Raw genomic sequence first — 14,718 nt, forward strand, 5'->3', positions numbered from 1 at the left:
GGGGTACAAACTGCCAATTAATTTTTACTACAACAATTATGTCTTTAATTGAACCATTGAGGACAGGTAGACAAACGTGACTGGTTAGAGGCTGTCTTAGTTACTTTTCTATTCTTGTGATAAAACAGCAAGTCCAAGTCAACTTGTAAAAGAAAGTATTTAACTTAGAGGATAAAGTTTCAGAGAGTTAGAATCCATGGCCATCATGGCAGAGAGCAAGGCAGCAGACAGGCAAAAATGGCACAGGAGCAGTAGCTGACAGTTCACATTTTGATGTAAGAGAGAGAAAGAGAGAGAGGGAGAGGGAGAGGGAGGAGAGGGAGAGGAAGAGGGAGAGGGAGGAGAGGGAGAGGGAGGAGAGGGAGAGGGAGAGGGAGAGGGAGGAGAGGGAGAGGGAGGGGGAGGGGGAGGGAGAGGGGGAGGGAGAGGGAGAGGGAGGAGGAGAGGGAGAGGGAGAGGGAGGAGGAGAGGGAGAGGAGAGGAGAGGGAGAGGGAGGAGAGGGAGAGGGAGGAGAGGGAGAGGGAGAGGGAGGGGGAGGGGGAGGGGGAGGGAGAGGGGGAGGGAGAGGGAGAGGGGGAGGGAGAGGGAGAGGGAGAGGGAGAGGGAGAGGGAGAGGGAGGAGGAGAGGGAGAGGAGAGGAGAGGTGAGGAGAGGTGAGAGAGAGAGAGAGAGAGAGAGAGAGCTCTGTGGAGCAGGCATTTAGACAGGGTTCTTCAGAATAATATAAAGAGAAGAGTCAGATATTAACTTTGTAATTGATCCTTCTTAGATAAAGAACACTGACATCTATAATAACCCACACTGTAGTCCTGAACTTGTATGAACAGACTTGCCTAAGTGGCAGATGCTGGACGTCATGGTATGGATTATGAGCTCACTATGCAAGTTCTGTGACTTATGGCTGACCTGTACTTAGTTATACTCAGGCCTGGCTGCTGAATGCCAGTATACTTTGAGACTTTGCTCGGAGTACACGACTATACACTACACAGCGACAAAAGTATTGGATTTTATTTTTTACAATGGGAAATTGTTGTGAGACCCGAGGTATGTTACTATCCATTTAGTGCTTTTTCTTCAACTAGACTGGCTAATATTTCTCAAAAATATCTTGTTTAAATACGTACAGCTACTGTATTATTAGAATTATGTTTTATTGTATATTTTGGTCTCTATGAAGTATTTTGACTTTAGAATTTAACATGTGTGTTTGTATGTATACATGTGCCTATGTATGTGTTTTCTTTCTCAAAAAGTCCTAAACACTTGACCAAGCCTCCCCCTGAAGGCAAGTTTCCATCCTTAGAACTGAGTTTCCCTTGCAGACCTTAGTTTAGATGTGAAGAATTAATGATGAGTGGTAAATTCTACCATTTCATTGTGACTACTTTATTCTGCCACACTTGGAAACTATAGGGGAACGAGGAAGTGGTATGTATGAAATACTATTCTTGTGATAAAACACCAAGTCCAAGTCAACTTGTAAAAGAAAGTATTTAACTTAGAGGATAAAGTTTCAGAGAGTTAGAATCCATGGCCACCAAGGCAGAGAGCAAGGCAGCAGACAGGCAAAAATGGCACGGGAGCAGTAGCTGAAAGTTCACGTTTTGATGTAAGAGAGAGAAAGAGAGAGAGAGAGAGAGAGAGAGAGAGAGGGGGGAGAGGAGGGGGAGGGGGGGAGAGGAGGGGGAGGGGGGGAGAGGAGGGGGAGGGGGGAGAGGAGGGGGAGAGGGGGAGAGGAGGGGGAGAGGGGGAGAGGAGGGGGAGAGGGGGAGAGGAGGGGGAGAGGGGGAGAGGAGGGGGAGAGGGGGAGAGGAGGGGGAGAGGGGGAGAGGAGGGGGAGAGGGGGAGAGGAGGGGGAGAGGGGGAGAGGAGGGGGAGAGGGGGAGAGGAGGGGGAGAGGGGGAGAGGAGGGGGAGAGGGGGAGAGGAGGGGGAGAGGGGGAGAGGAGGGGGAGAGGGGGAGAGGAGGGGGAGAGGGGGAGAGGAGGGGGAGAGGGGGAGAGGAGGGGGAGAGGGGGAGAGGAGGGGGAGAGGGGGAGAGGAGGGGGAGAGGGGGAGAGGAGGGGGAGAGGGGGAGAGGAGGGGGAGAGGGGGAGAGGAGGGGGAGAGGGGGAGAGGAGGGGGAGAGGGGGAGGAGGGGGAGGGGGAGAGGAGGGGGAGAGGGGGAGAGGAGGGGGAGAGGGGGAGAGGAGGGGGAGAGGGGGAGAGGAGGGGGAGAGGGGGAGAGGAGGGGGAGAGGGGGAGAGAGGGAGAGAGGGAGAGGGAGAGAGGGAGAGGGAGAGAGGGAGAGGGAGAGAGGGAGAGGGGAGGAGAGGGGGGAGAGGGGAGGAGAGGGGAGGAGAGGGATAGAGAGAGAGAGAGAGAGAGAGAGAGAGAGAGAGAGAGAGAGAGAGAGAGAGCTCTGTGAAGCAGGCATTTAGACAGGGTTCTTCAGAATAATATAAAGAGAAGAGACAGATATTAACTTTGTAATTGATCCTTCTTAGATAAAGAACACTGACATCTATAATAACCCACACTGTAGTCCTGAACTTGTATGAACAGACTTGCCTAAGTGGCAGATGCTGGACGTCATGGTATGGATTATGAGCTCACTATGCAAGTTCTGTGACTTATGGCTGACCTGTACTTAGTTATACTCAGGCCTGGCTGCTGAATGCCAGTATACTTTGAGACTTTGCTCGGAGTACACGACTATACACTACACAGCGACAAAAGTATTGGAATTTGCTCAATTTTCTCAATGGGGAACTGTTGTGATACCAGAGGTATATTACTATCCATTTAGTGCTCTTTCTTCAAGTAGACTGGCTAATATTTCTCAAAAATATCTTGTTTAAATACATACAACTGCTGTATTATTAGAATTATGTTTTATTGTATATTATATTTTGGTCTTTATGAAGTATTTTGACTTTAAATTTTAATGTGTGTGTTTGTATGTATACATGTGCCTATGTATGTTTGTATTTTCTCCCTCAAGGTTGTGCTTCATAGACATCCCTATATATTAATACTGTAATACTATTTCATAAACATACCAAGAAATAACATAGGTTCTCTGTATTGAAATTATTAATCTCATAAAACTGGAGTCGCTTCACAGTAGTGGGTATAAATTATGATACATCTTACACTATAATGTGTGCCTATTTTCATTTTTAACAAACATTCCCTGTCATTTATTTACCAGGTAAACTTTATCCCCTAAAATGTAGACTTTTCCATATATGTGAAATGTTATAGTGTATACATACTCCATATTGAACAATTGAAATAATTTATGGTTTATCCTGAATTGTAGATATCACAATTAGCTAATATTGTGACCCACATATCTTTGGAATTAGGTATCATTCATATACTGATTATTTTGTTCTGAATAAGTGATAAATATTTCAACAAATAAAGTAGAGAATCAGGTGAATTGCAGACTGGTGAACTAAGTAAAGTGTCAGTAACTATTTACAGTAATCGATGGGTATAAAGTGTTCATATGTGGTGAACCAGAAGAACAGTATGCAGAAGTCATTGTACTTCTGTGCATGTAGAAACATGGTGCTGAAAAGATATATCAATTCTTTCTCTTGTTTTCATGTGCCATGTGGTTTATTTATCCAGACACCATTTCAAAGAACTATAGCTGTCTTGATGAATTGGCCAAAGCCTAAATGTAGATATTTTCATATTTGTGAAAAGTTAATTAGCCAAGATAGGTTTCCAGTGTACATGTCAGGAAGTCCAAAGTCTGTAGAGGTCCTCGGCATTATTTACTTTATGACATAGAGTCCATGGTCACTTTATCCCAGGATAGATATTGCTACATCAGTGTCATATTTCATCCTAGTCATTATAATGAAGTACCAGCACTTCTTGTCAGCTCACAGATACTTAGGGTTGGGAGCCTCTTCCTCACACCTGGCCTAAAGCCAACTACAAATGGGGAGATCTTTGACTGATATCTGATGGGAATACAAACGTGACCCTCAAAAGTGCAGCTACCTTGTAACCCACACACCCTGTGAGAGTGACACATAAGTACTCAAAATATCTACCCAGTTTGTAGAGGCTGCATTACACTTGGAACAACTCTTACCTAGAGCTGAGTTAAAGAACTTGAATGGCCAGCAGGACCCAGATACTCACTCTTCCCCATCACTGCTCTGTTTAATGTGGATGCCACAAGACACATGAGTACAGAAGAGCATAGGGTAGTAAAGAAAGACCAGAAGGAGAAACAAGGCACCGGGTACTTAATATTGTTTTCCAGGATTATGGAATGTCAAAGGATGAATGGATAAATGTAGTTACACTATGTGCCTTAGACTAAAATGTATGTGTTAAAAAGTTAAAGTTCTATGTTCTTTATGATGAATGCAGAATCAGGATGTATCAACTGATGGAGGTTGAAATATGCTTGTGAGATATGGTGAAGAGACTTTTCAGTTCTTCTGGGATTCAAAATGCTTACAGGAATTGATGGTCATGACATTTATTTTAATGGGGAGAGTGAGATGTCTTGATAGTATAAGTGTTTGTCATTGGACCTGATATTCTGATACTAACCCCAGGTACCCACATAATGGAAGGGGAAAACTAGATACCAACAGTTGCCCCTGATGTGATTTCCCCCAAACTGAATACATACATAAAGTTTTTGAAACGTACATTTAGTAGTCATGTATTGAAACATAGACTCTTGTTGCTTTATATTCCCATTCTCTAGAAAGCAAAAGAAAAATAAAAATAAGCTGTTTAGTTTTCTAATCTTTGCCTGTGCTTACCATCAGCAAAGACAGCCCAGTAGTAGGCTAAGCCTAATCACATATACTGACTCAGTACACTTTTATCCATGTCAAAGATGCTTGTGTAATAAATAGTGCCATGAGCTGACAGTTACTTTCTGTCCCTCTAGTTCTACCTCGAAACACAATTCCCACACCTTCCTCAAGAGTTGAAGAAGGGTCCCCAAAGTCCTCGATAAAGGTAAGAAGCCCCTTTTCTTTATGTAGGAGAAAACTTTCTTGAATGATTCCCTCTTGTTTTTATGGCAATCACATTTGAAAAAGTAAAGTCAATTAGGTATAGCATGAGCATTCAATAGTTTATTTAGGAAGAGAAGGAAATGGAATCATATCAGATTGGTGATTTAATAGAACATTCACACTTGCTATGTCAGGTAGTGACCTTGAGTTGGGGCAGGTTGTCTTCTGGACAATCGTGTTGTGCTTTACAGTATATAAATTTCACTCAGAAGGTGACAGGCATATCATCCATGTAGACTTAAATGTGCTCCCCTTTTATGGCTTCTAGATCCTGTGGGTTAGGTTGAATTTGACTGTGTTCCCCAAAGATGGATGTGGTGGAAGCATCACGTGTCCCAGCATGGAATGTTCAGGTGTCAAGAGCTTAAGACATGAGGATGCATGCAAATTATTGGAGTGCTTCATAAAAGGGGTTAGTGTAACCCCTTTATAATAGATGTTAGCTTCACCATATTGTGATATAACTCAGCTAACCTTCAGTAGAAGCCAACACATAGGGTTGTCTGATGCACTATTTAGTCAGCAAATGTGGGAAAAATACTAGTTTTTGTCACAAAGTAGACATCAGTGTTAGCATCACATACTATACTAATACAGAACATTTCACCTGATTCTCCATTAGTCAGTAAGAGTCAGTAGATTAGTAAGAGACTAGATTATCTCTACAATCTCTGGTGTAATTATGTCCTGCAAAGGCATGAACAAAAGAGCTGTACAAACAGAATTTAGCACAATATGAGTCTCTTAAGTATTTTCTTTCCTGTATGTTGCAGGTGGAGCCTAAAAAAGATCAGCACGGTATGTATTCTGCAGTCACTGAAGACACGTGTTAAATATGACTTGTGTTAATACTGGTTGTCTTTTGTATGGTTGCACCACAGTGAGCAAATACACATGTATTGATTGAAAATTGAATGGTTGTTCTAAAAAAAGTGATGCCTCAAGGGAGAAATTGTAGCCATGTGCCTACAGCTGCTGCATCCAGCTGTGACCTCTTTAGTTTGATGTTTTATGTACTAGGCTGCATCTAAACCTATCTTATTTATACAGATATTCAAGGTATTCAACCCAATTTCCAGTGAAAAGGTTTTGAAAAACTCAGGGTAGAGATTGACTTCTGTGTTTAAAGTTTGCCACAGCCACACATAGTGGGTTGATTTGTATTTCTCTAGACAGATCAATAAACTACAATTCAGAGTAAGCAATGGAGGTATTTAGATGTGCAGTGCACCATCTACATTTAACCCCATCAAATGCATACAAAACCCAGGAAACAGGTTCCAGTTTTCCAACATCTGCCTGCACTAACTCAAAGCTTCAGGAATCCCAAACCCTGTCATAGCTGCCACAGTGCTCAGAGGGCCTGGGCAGTGTTATTCACCTGCCTACAGACATTAACAAGGATGAAAGAAAAGCCCATGTTTTGATGCAGACCGCTGATCCTGTGCTGACCTCTATATTGAAATAGGTTAGATGTGTAGGAACTGGGTTCAGACTAGACTTGGAACTAGACTTGGTTGGTTCCTTCTAGTAAAACCTGGTGAAAAGCTTTAAGGGGTTGACAATATTAGCATGAACACAAAGAACAAAACAACTAAGGGAAAGTATTCACTAAGAACTCTAATTACCAGTTAGATACTAATCTGTACTAATTTTTTTTTTAAATAGAGGATTTTTGTTTGGTTTTAGTTTTTTTTGTTTGTTTGTTTGTTTTTGTTTCTCTTTTTTTAGACCGGGTTTTGCTGTGTATCCATGACTTTCTGAAACTGTCTTCTGTCTGTCTGTCCATCTACCTATCTATATGGCCTGGAACTCACATAGTTCTATCTGCCTCTGACTACAGTGTAGTGTTATAAAAGGAGTCCACTACCACATCCTTGGAATACACACAGAAAAGTGAGGTACATTCTGTGCTCCAGGAGGCTTTCCTCTCAGTAGTGGTCAGTCTCCATATTTAAAGTGTGGATACTGAGTAGATATTTTCAGCAGTGAACCACATGACTCAATATCATTACTTCAAGTATTTTCTGTATAGATCATCTACAGTGTTAGCACTTTGCTATACTGTGCTTTGATTAAGGGAAACTAGTGTGAAACTATGGACAGGAGCTTCAGCCCAGTTGGCTCAGTACATGTTTAGCGAGTCCAGGACCCAGAGTTAGTATCCTAGTTCTGCATAAAATGTGCCCAGGATGGCTCAATCCTATTAATGCTTATCCTTGAGAAGTGGAGGAAGGAGAAACATAAGTTCAAGGTCATTATTTTCTGTAGAGTAAATTACATGCTAAAATAGGATAGAGACCTTACCAGAAAAAATTCAAAATAGAGAGAGAAGGTAGGGCTGGTGAGGGAGGTAGGACCAGGTATGATACAGTCTCACTGCCCTGGAGTCAGTACCCATATCTAAGCAGGAGCTAAGAAAGGCCATTCAGAGAGTCAGGGAGGTTGCCACCTACAAGTGATGTGAACATACCCTGCTTACTATGTTACCACTGCACCAGGCTGCTGTTCTTGTCAGTTCATGATGAGGACATGTCCACACTTGGCTAGTTGAGGGAAAGTTTCTATTCAGCCCAACCATAATGTGACACCTTGGTTTTGAGTAACTTTGAAACTGAGCATTTCTAGAATATATCTCAATGTGGTCTTCTGATCAGCCAATCACTCCCTGAGAAGCACCAGTCAGGTTGAAGTTCTTAGAGGAAGACCACATATTTCTACTAAGCTAGGAGCCTCCTACAGCTTCTTAGGTAAAAAGCAAAAATGCATACATTTTCTATTTCCGTATGTAACCAACTGAAACCTCATGCTTCCTAGATTCATTCATATGTAGGTGATTCTTTTGTCATTTAATAGACATAACAAAGCAATTCTATGTGTTTTTCCTTAAGGGCTACCTGTGAGTGTGTGTGTGTATAATTGTATATCCATATGTTTTGAACTAAGATTCATAGGATTTCAAGTGTACAGCATTGTAGTGAACACCACTCAGAAGTGAGAGTGCATACATTTCAGGGTTTTTTGTTTGTTTATTTGTTTGTTTGTTTGAGACACGATTTCTTTGTATAGCCTTGGCTGTTCTGGAACTCACTATGTAGACCAGGCTGGCCTCGAACTCAGAAATCTACCTGCCTCTGCCTCTCAAGCGCTGGGATTAAAGGCATGCACCACCACTGCCCAGCTACATTTCAGTTTTTATGTGGCTCTAAGAGACATGGATTCTGTTGATCAGGTACAACACCAACATAACAGAGTCCTGGTGCTCTTCTCTGTATATTGTCACACTGACGTGAAGTTATGCTTTTCTACACGCTGCTGTGCACAATGCACTTGGGGATCTTTCAAAAGCACCATTGAACCGCTGATGATGGTTCCTGAGGAATGTTCATGAGATGGAATGGAATAAACATAGAACCATTACTGGTTTTTTGTTGTTTGGTTTTTGCTGGTTTGTTGTTTGTTTGTTTTTGCCACGAAGCTGACATGACTTGTCTCTGTCGTTAATGCATTCCAAGCAACACATGTCTTGAGACAGAGCCATCACAGGAATATTGCTGCTCCCCTGCATGCTGATGAACATCAAGTCAGAGCTTGTACTTCCAGGGACAATCCACAAGCTGAAGCAACAGGTACTGAGGAAATAGAATAATTTTATTAAATTATACCCAGTTGTTGTAGATCATAAGGTATAATACAAGGAAACAAAGATGACCAGATTAGAAACATTTTCTTCTGTAGATGATGTTAATTTGTGTACTTCATTAGTTGAAATTCAACCACAGAATTTAAAACTAGATATAAGACTCTGTTCTCACTGAGTAATGTAATGAGAAAGAGAGGAAAAGTGAACTCTGTCTTGTCTGCATCACTGTCACTTCACCTGCTGCAGGCGGGAACAGGTGAGCCACCCTCTCTGTTACCAAGTCCCAGACACCTGTAATGTGGATGGATTGGATGTCAACCATCTCAAGAGTGACCGTGTGATTATCAAAAGTGTTGAGAATGAAGACAGAAATGGAATTAGATCACAGCGGTTCTGGTCTGACTCTTGGGAGAGGGTCCCTGGAGTAGTGTGTTACACCCTGTGCTTGGGAGGCTTGAGGGAGAGGGAGAGAACAGTAGAAACAAGGAAATGGCAGGAGGGGCAGGAGGTTTCTGTGGGTTTTTTTCTTTCAAAGGCATCATGATGATCCCTGTCAGTTGTGTATTCTTTGCTTGTGGCTCTGTCATTTGAAGGCAGTCTTTTACACTTAGCACTTTTCAGTCTATGCCACTACCAACTGGCCAAGCCTGCCACTGCTGTTAGTAGCTCTCCATGGAAGCTGTGCCAAAGGTACTGTCTCAGTTTGTGTGCTGAAATCCTAAGACCAAACTATGCTGAAGGAGGAATGTGTGGTTTGCCACAATAGTTTGAGTATGGAGGGCACTCTTGCTGAGAACCATGAATGTAGGAGTTTCAGGCAGAGTTCCAGTGCAATCTGAGAAAGAGATGGAGTGCTTATGTCCAGCTCACCTTCTCCCTGTACAGTGATGGATCTCAGCCCAAAGAACAATGTCACTAACAGTGGCACAGTATGCTACCTCAGTTTATTACCTCAAGATAATGTTCCGCAGGCACAATCTCAATCTTATGCAATTGACCACCGAGATTAAACGTCACCACACATACAAACTGTTGTAGTCCCTTTGGGTTTTTCTCCTAGGGTAAACCAGTATCTCTGGTAAAATATAATCCTCTCCTGTGCACTCAAATGACCTATAGACAAAGGCCTTCACTGTGGTCCTGATAATGCAGCTTGTACATCCTGTTCCTGTGGTCCCTTGGGTTTTTTTTTTTTTTTTTTTTTTTTTTTTGGTAGTAGTGCCTTTCTTGATCCTCTTAGTGACCATTTAGTTCTGCTTTACAGGACATCCACAGGTTAGACTGCCGAATTAGTTAACAGGATTTTCTACCATGGCCTCCCTGCACCAGTAGCAGTGAGTGCCCTTCCAAATAAAGGCCTAATGTATGTCTCTAGCTTGTAGCAGCCTATGCTCCTTAATTTGACTATCATACTAAGTGAATGAGTCAAGGGAGATGAGAAGCTGACATTCATCTTGGACCCTTTGACTTAATGGGTAAGAAAATGTATACAACTGGCCCACTCTTGGGGCTTTAAGAGGCATTCTTGGTTTAGCCTCCACGAAACAGAGGCTAAGTTTAAGCGTTCTCCTAATATTGCCAGTGTTCCTCAGAATAAAAGACACTGACTCTTGGGGTATCAGTTCTACAGGTACCCATCTTACCATAGGATATTCCTCTCCTCTGCACTGTCACTACTGGAGTCTTTCAGTCTTGACAAGGTCTGACCTGCCTCATGTTTTAGGGTCGTGGGATTTTAGTCTAAGAAAATCTCTGTCCTCTAAGTGGCTTCACTATAACTTCTTTCATAGGTTTACAGCCTGCTCTTCTCTGAAGTATGTTTGCTTTACTTGGATTCTCTCATTCTGCATTTGCTTTTGGCCCCTCTTATAGGCTGTGTCTGTAGGTTTAATGCACATTGTCTATCTGCTTCTGAGCCCTGAGCCAGAGACACAGGATTCAACTATTAGTCCCACCTTTTCAGTCTTCCCTCTTCTGACCTCTTACCCCATCCTTCTCCACCACTTCTCATTCTTCCTGGTTGCATGTTGACTCTGAACTATATGTCTGCCAACCATGGAAGTGTCTGTGATCCCTTTCAACTGTTACATTATTGTTGATGCTGCAAACTAGAATACATTGTCCACACAGTGTGGCCTAACTCCTAGCCATGGCCTAGGTCCCCAGTCTTGGCCTGGGGTATACTAGGTCTATCTGTCACTAAATGTTTTTTCCTCACAAAGCTCATGAGACTGAGATCACTGGAAGAGAACAGAAAAGAACCGTTCTCAGGGAAAGCATGCCTAGAAAGGCAGTCTCAGTAGGCCATCTGGATTAGACCTTTACTCTATGGACAAAGATAAAAGACTACTGGTATCCAGCAGAGGCTGAAGAGAAAATAGTAATTATCCTGTGCTCAAAATCATCTCAGGAACTGACTGTAATCTCTGATTTTTATCATAAGATTTGTGGGACCAGTGAGATAGCTCAATAGTAAGGTACTTGCTGTAAAGACTGAAGACAGGAATTTGAACCTAGAACCTACTTGGTTTACTGAAAGAACTGGGTACATAAGGTTCACCTCTGCTAGATATACAGCCAGTTACTGAGCCTCCCAAATAGAGGAAACAGTTAAAAAAAAGTTTTTTAAAGATTTATTTCATTGTTACATTATGTAACAAATTCTTTCAGGTTGCTTTAGTTTAGCATTTCCTAGAAAGCAAATTTTGTTTCTCATTTTAATATAGGGTCTGCTTAAATCCAACACAACTCAAAAAACAGGTCAATGAAAATGACAAATATTTATTGTAATCAAGCTGCTATTGATTGATTAGGGACACAGAACAGACTTGGGAGTTAAACTGTGACCCCCAAGCCAGAATCTCAGAGAATTTAAGCTTGCCAACCAAGAGCATCTATGCCAAGTTATTGTTACATTTTTCTACTAATAAGGATTTAGGGATAAGGGCTCTCCTTAAGTGGTTGATCTATGTGAACTGCTACAGAATGTCCGTTTTACAGTCCAACCAATGAAATTCCTTTGTTATTTTGTAGCTAGAAACAGCCATTGTATTTTGCGGAGCAAAAGCTTTATAACAGGAGCTGTGGTTAGGAACCGTTACTAAGTTCTGTGGAGTAAAGGATAAACAGCAGGAGCTGTGGTTAGGTACATTCATTATGCTCTGAAACAAAATGGCAGTACTTTGGACAAGTCTCTTTTACTTGTTCTCAATATTGCCCTTTGTCTTTGTACCATATTAAAATCTTTGATTATCTGTTTCTCAGTATAGGGGATTATATTGGGTTGTTGGAACCATGAGCATAATTTAGTTAATTCTTGAATGAATAACTTTAACTAAAGCATTGAGAGTTCATGAGCCTATAAGGAACAGGGGACAGAAAAGGGCCAGAGGACCTGCAAAGGCAGTGAACGTGTGATTAGTCAAGAGAATTGATTGACTATACTCTGGAAGCAGGTATTGGCCCGTCTCCCTTGTTCTTCCCTATCCAGTTTTGTTTTATCTTTTCCTAAAGTGTTCTGGACTACTCCCAAATGGTTGGCATAACAACAAGTTTCTCCCAAAGAGAATTCACTTTGGACTTAGCATTTCCGCCTGGGCAGGGGCAATGTACTCTCTTCTATAACTACTTCTAGCTGAAACTGGGGTATCACTTGTCAGGGACCAGTAAGGGTGAAAGGAGTCAAAAGCTGGGTAATGGGGCATTTTTCAGAAGTGTCTGATTAGCTGATCCAGCTGAAGAGACAGTGATCAGTCACATTGGCTGGGCTGGTTTATTTGAACTCTAAGCAAATACAGAGCACAGCCATTTGTAATTTGCAGGTGCTTCCTGGATGGTATCTGCCAGACAAGTGGGAATCTGCTGAGACAAATATAGACTAGGGAAAGAAGTTCAAATTTCCCAGCAATTAGGGAAGGGAAGGAATCCCAAGACCAGGCGAAACTCCCATTCTCAGGAATGGATAGGTGCAGAAATTTAGGCTATACTTATCTGGAGTCCACTTGACTTGTGACAGGTGGATTCAAGTTTTATAACTTCTTTGATTCCATGAAGCTTATGTGAATTTTATTTTATTTTTTAATTTACAAAAGAAGATAGAAGTTTAGACATGTTAGCATCACTATTGTATTCCAATTCATATTGTAGAAAAGGGAGTTAGCAGGTTTCTATAAAACAACTGGAGTAGATTCATGCAGCAAAAACTATAGCTTTAGGTTAAAAAGTATGAACATCTTTAAGTTATAGCTAGAAGACAGCCAAAGAACCTCAAAATCGAGCTTGTGACTGAATAGTAAGCAGTCAATGCTCTATCAGCTTATGAGAATTCTTTTAATCGGTGTTAAAATTTGGAACTTTTCAGAATATAACAATAACATAGAGGAAGGAAAGAAGTCTGAAACATTTCCCATTTTTCATATAACTTAAATCATTTTCTTATATCTCTACAATTTGTGTTTATATATCTTTTTAAAAATTATCTATTTACTTTACAACCGACTATCAGCCCTTCCTCTCCTCCCAGTACCCCCCCAAATCTTCCTCCATTCCCCCTTCCCCTCAAAAAATGAAGCCCCCACTCTGGGTTCTCAAACAAACCCCATCCCCCTCCACCCTCACCCCCCCCCCCCAACCTGTACATCGAGTCACTGCAGGACTAGTCACATCCTCTCTCGCTGAGGCCAGACAAGGCTGTCTATTTAGGGAGCAGGATCCACTGACAGACAGGCAGGCAGCAGGCTCAAGAACAGCCCCTGCTCCAGTTTTTTGGGGGACCTGCATGCAGGCCAAGCTGCTCATCTGCTACATCTGTGCAGGTGGCCTTGGTCCAGCCCATGCTCACTATTTGTTTGGTGATTCAGTCTCTGGGAGTTCCCAAGAGTCCAGGTTATTTGATTCTGACAGTCTTCCTGTAGAGTCCCTGTCCGTTTTGGGTCCCACAATCTTTCTCCCAACTCTTCCATAAGATTCCTTGAGCTCCATCTAATGTTTGGTGTGAGTGTCTACGTTTGTTTTCATTGGCTGCTGGGTGGAGCCTCTCAGAGGACAGTTATGCTAGACTCCTGTCTGCAAGCACAGCAGAGTATCATTAACAGTGTCCAGGATTGGTTCTTGCCATTAGGATGAGTCTCAACCATTCCCTCAATCTCTGCTCTGATTTTGTCCCTGCACATCTTGTAGTCAAAAGGCTTTTTGGATGGGTTGCTGTCTTTATCCTTCCAGTGGGAGTCCTGCCTTGCTACAGGAAGTGGACAGTTCAGGATTCATATCCTCCACTGCCAGGAATCTCAGCACTGTTGCCCCCTTAGACCCTCTGTGGCATCCCCCCATCCCAGATCTCTGGCACCTGTTAGAGACTGCTCCCATCCCCAGCTGACCTCCCGTCTCTTCCCTGCTCTCTCTACATATTCTCTGCCCCTCTCCTCCTCATCCGCTCTCCTACCTATTTCCCTCTCCATCAATGTCTGATATCTCTTTTGTTTCTCCTTCTGAGAAACATTCAAACAGCTTCCTTTGTGCCCTCCTTGTTATTTGGCTTCTTTGGGTGTGTTGGTTATAGCATAGTTATCCTGTAGTATATGGTAAGTATATTCACTTGTAAGTAAGTACATAGCATGCATGTCCTTTGGGGTCTGGGTTAGCTCACTGAGCATGATATTTTCTAGTTTCATCCATTTGCTTGAGAAATTCATGGTGTCCTTGTTTTAATGGCTGAGTAGTATTCTGTTCCATTGTGTAGATAATGCCGCATTTTCTGTATCCAGTCTCCAGTTGAGAAACATCTAAGTTGTTTCCAGTTTCTGGCTATTACAAATAAAGCTGTTATCAACATAGTTCAGCAAGTGTCCTTGTGGTATAATGGAACATCTTTGGGTATATGCCCAGAAGTGGTATAGCTGGGTCCTGAGGTAGACCTATTCCCAAACTTCTGAAAAAACCACCAAATTGTTTTCCACAGTGGTTGTACAAACTTGCACTCTCACCAGCAGTGGAGGAATGTTCCCCTTGCTCTGCATCCTCACCAGCATG

General features: G+C 42.3%; 1 protein-coding gene across 2 annotated transcripts in view; it reads left to right on the top strand.

The window, feature by feature from the left end:
• LOC117693473 (tripartite motif-containing protein 43C-like) overlaps positions 1-14,718 on the top strand; it is a 51,998-nt gene that overhangs the window by 21,324 nt on the left and 15,956 nt on the right. For both annotated transcript variants that reach the window (XR_013105657.1, XM_076917751.1), the window contains exons 7-9: positions 4,919-4,989; positions 5,822-5,846; positions 8,564-8,677. Coding sequence is in view for 1 of the 2 variants with exons in the window: in XM_076917751.1 (XP_076773866.1) it covers positions 4,919-4,989; positions 5,822-5,846; positions 8,564-8,677 (210 nt within the window). In the remaining variant the exon portion in view is untranslated. The remainder of the gene's footprint in view (positions 1-4,918; positions 4,990-5,821; positions 5,847-8,563; positions 8,678-14,718) is intronic.

Source organism: Arvicanthis niloticus, chromosome 21, assembly GCF_011762505.2.
Source record: "Arvicanthis niloticus isolate mArvNil1 chromosome 21, mArvNil1.pat.X, whole genome shotgun sequence".
In the NCBI taxonomy this organism is placed as follows: domain Eukaryota; kingdom Metazoa; phylum Chordata; class Mammalia; order Rodentia; family Muridae; genus Arvicanthis; species Arvicanthis niloticus.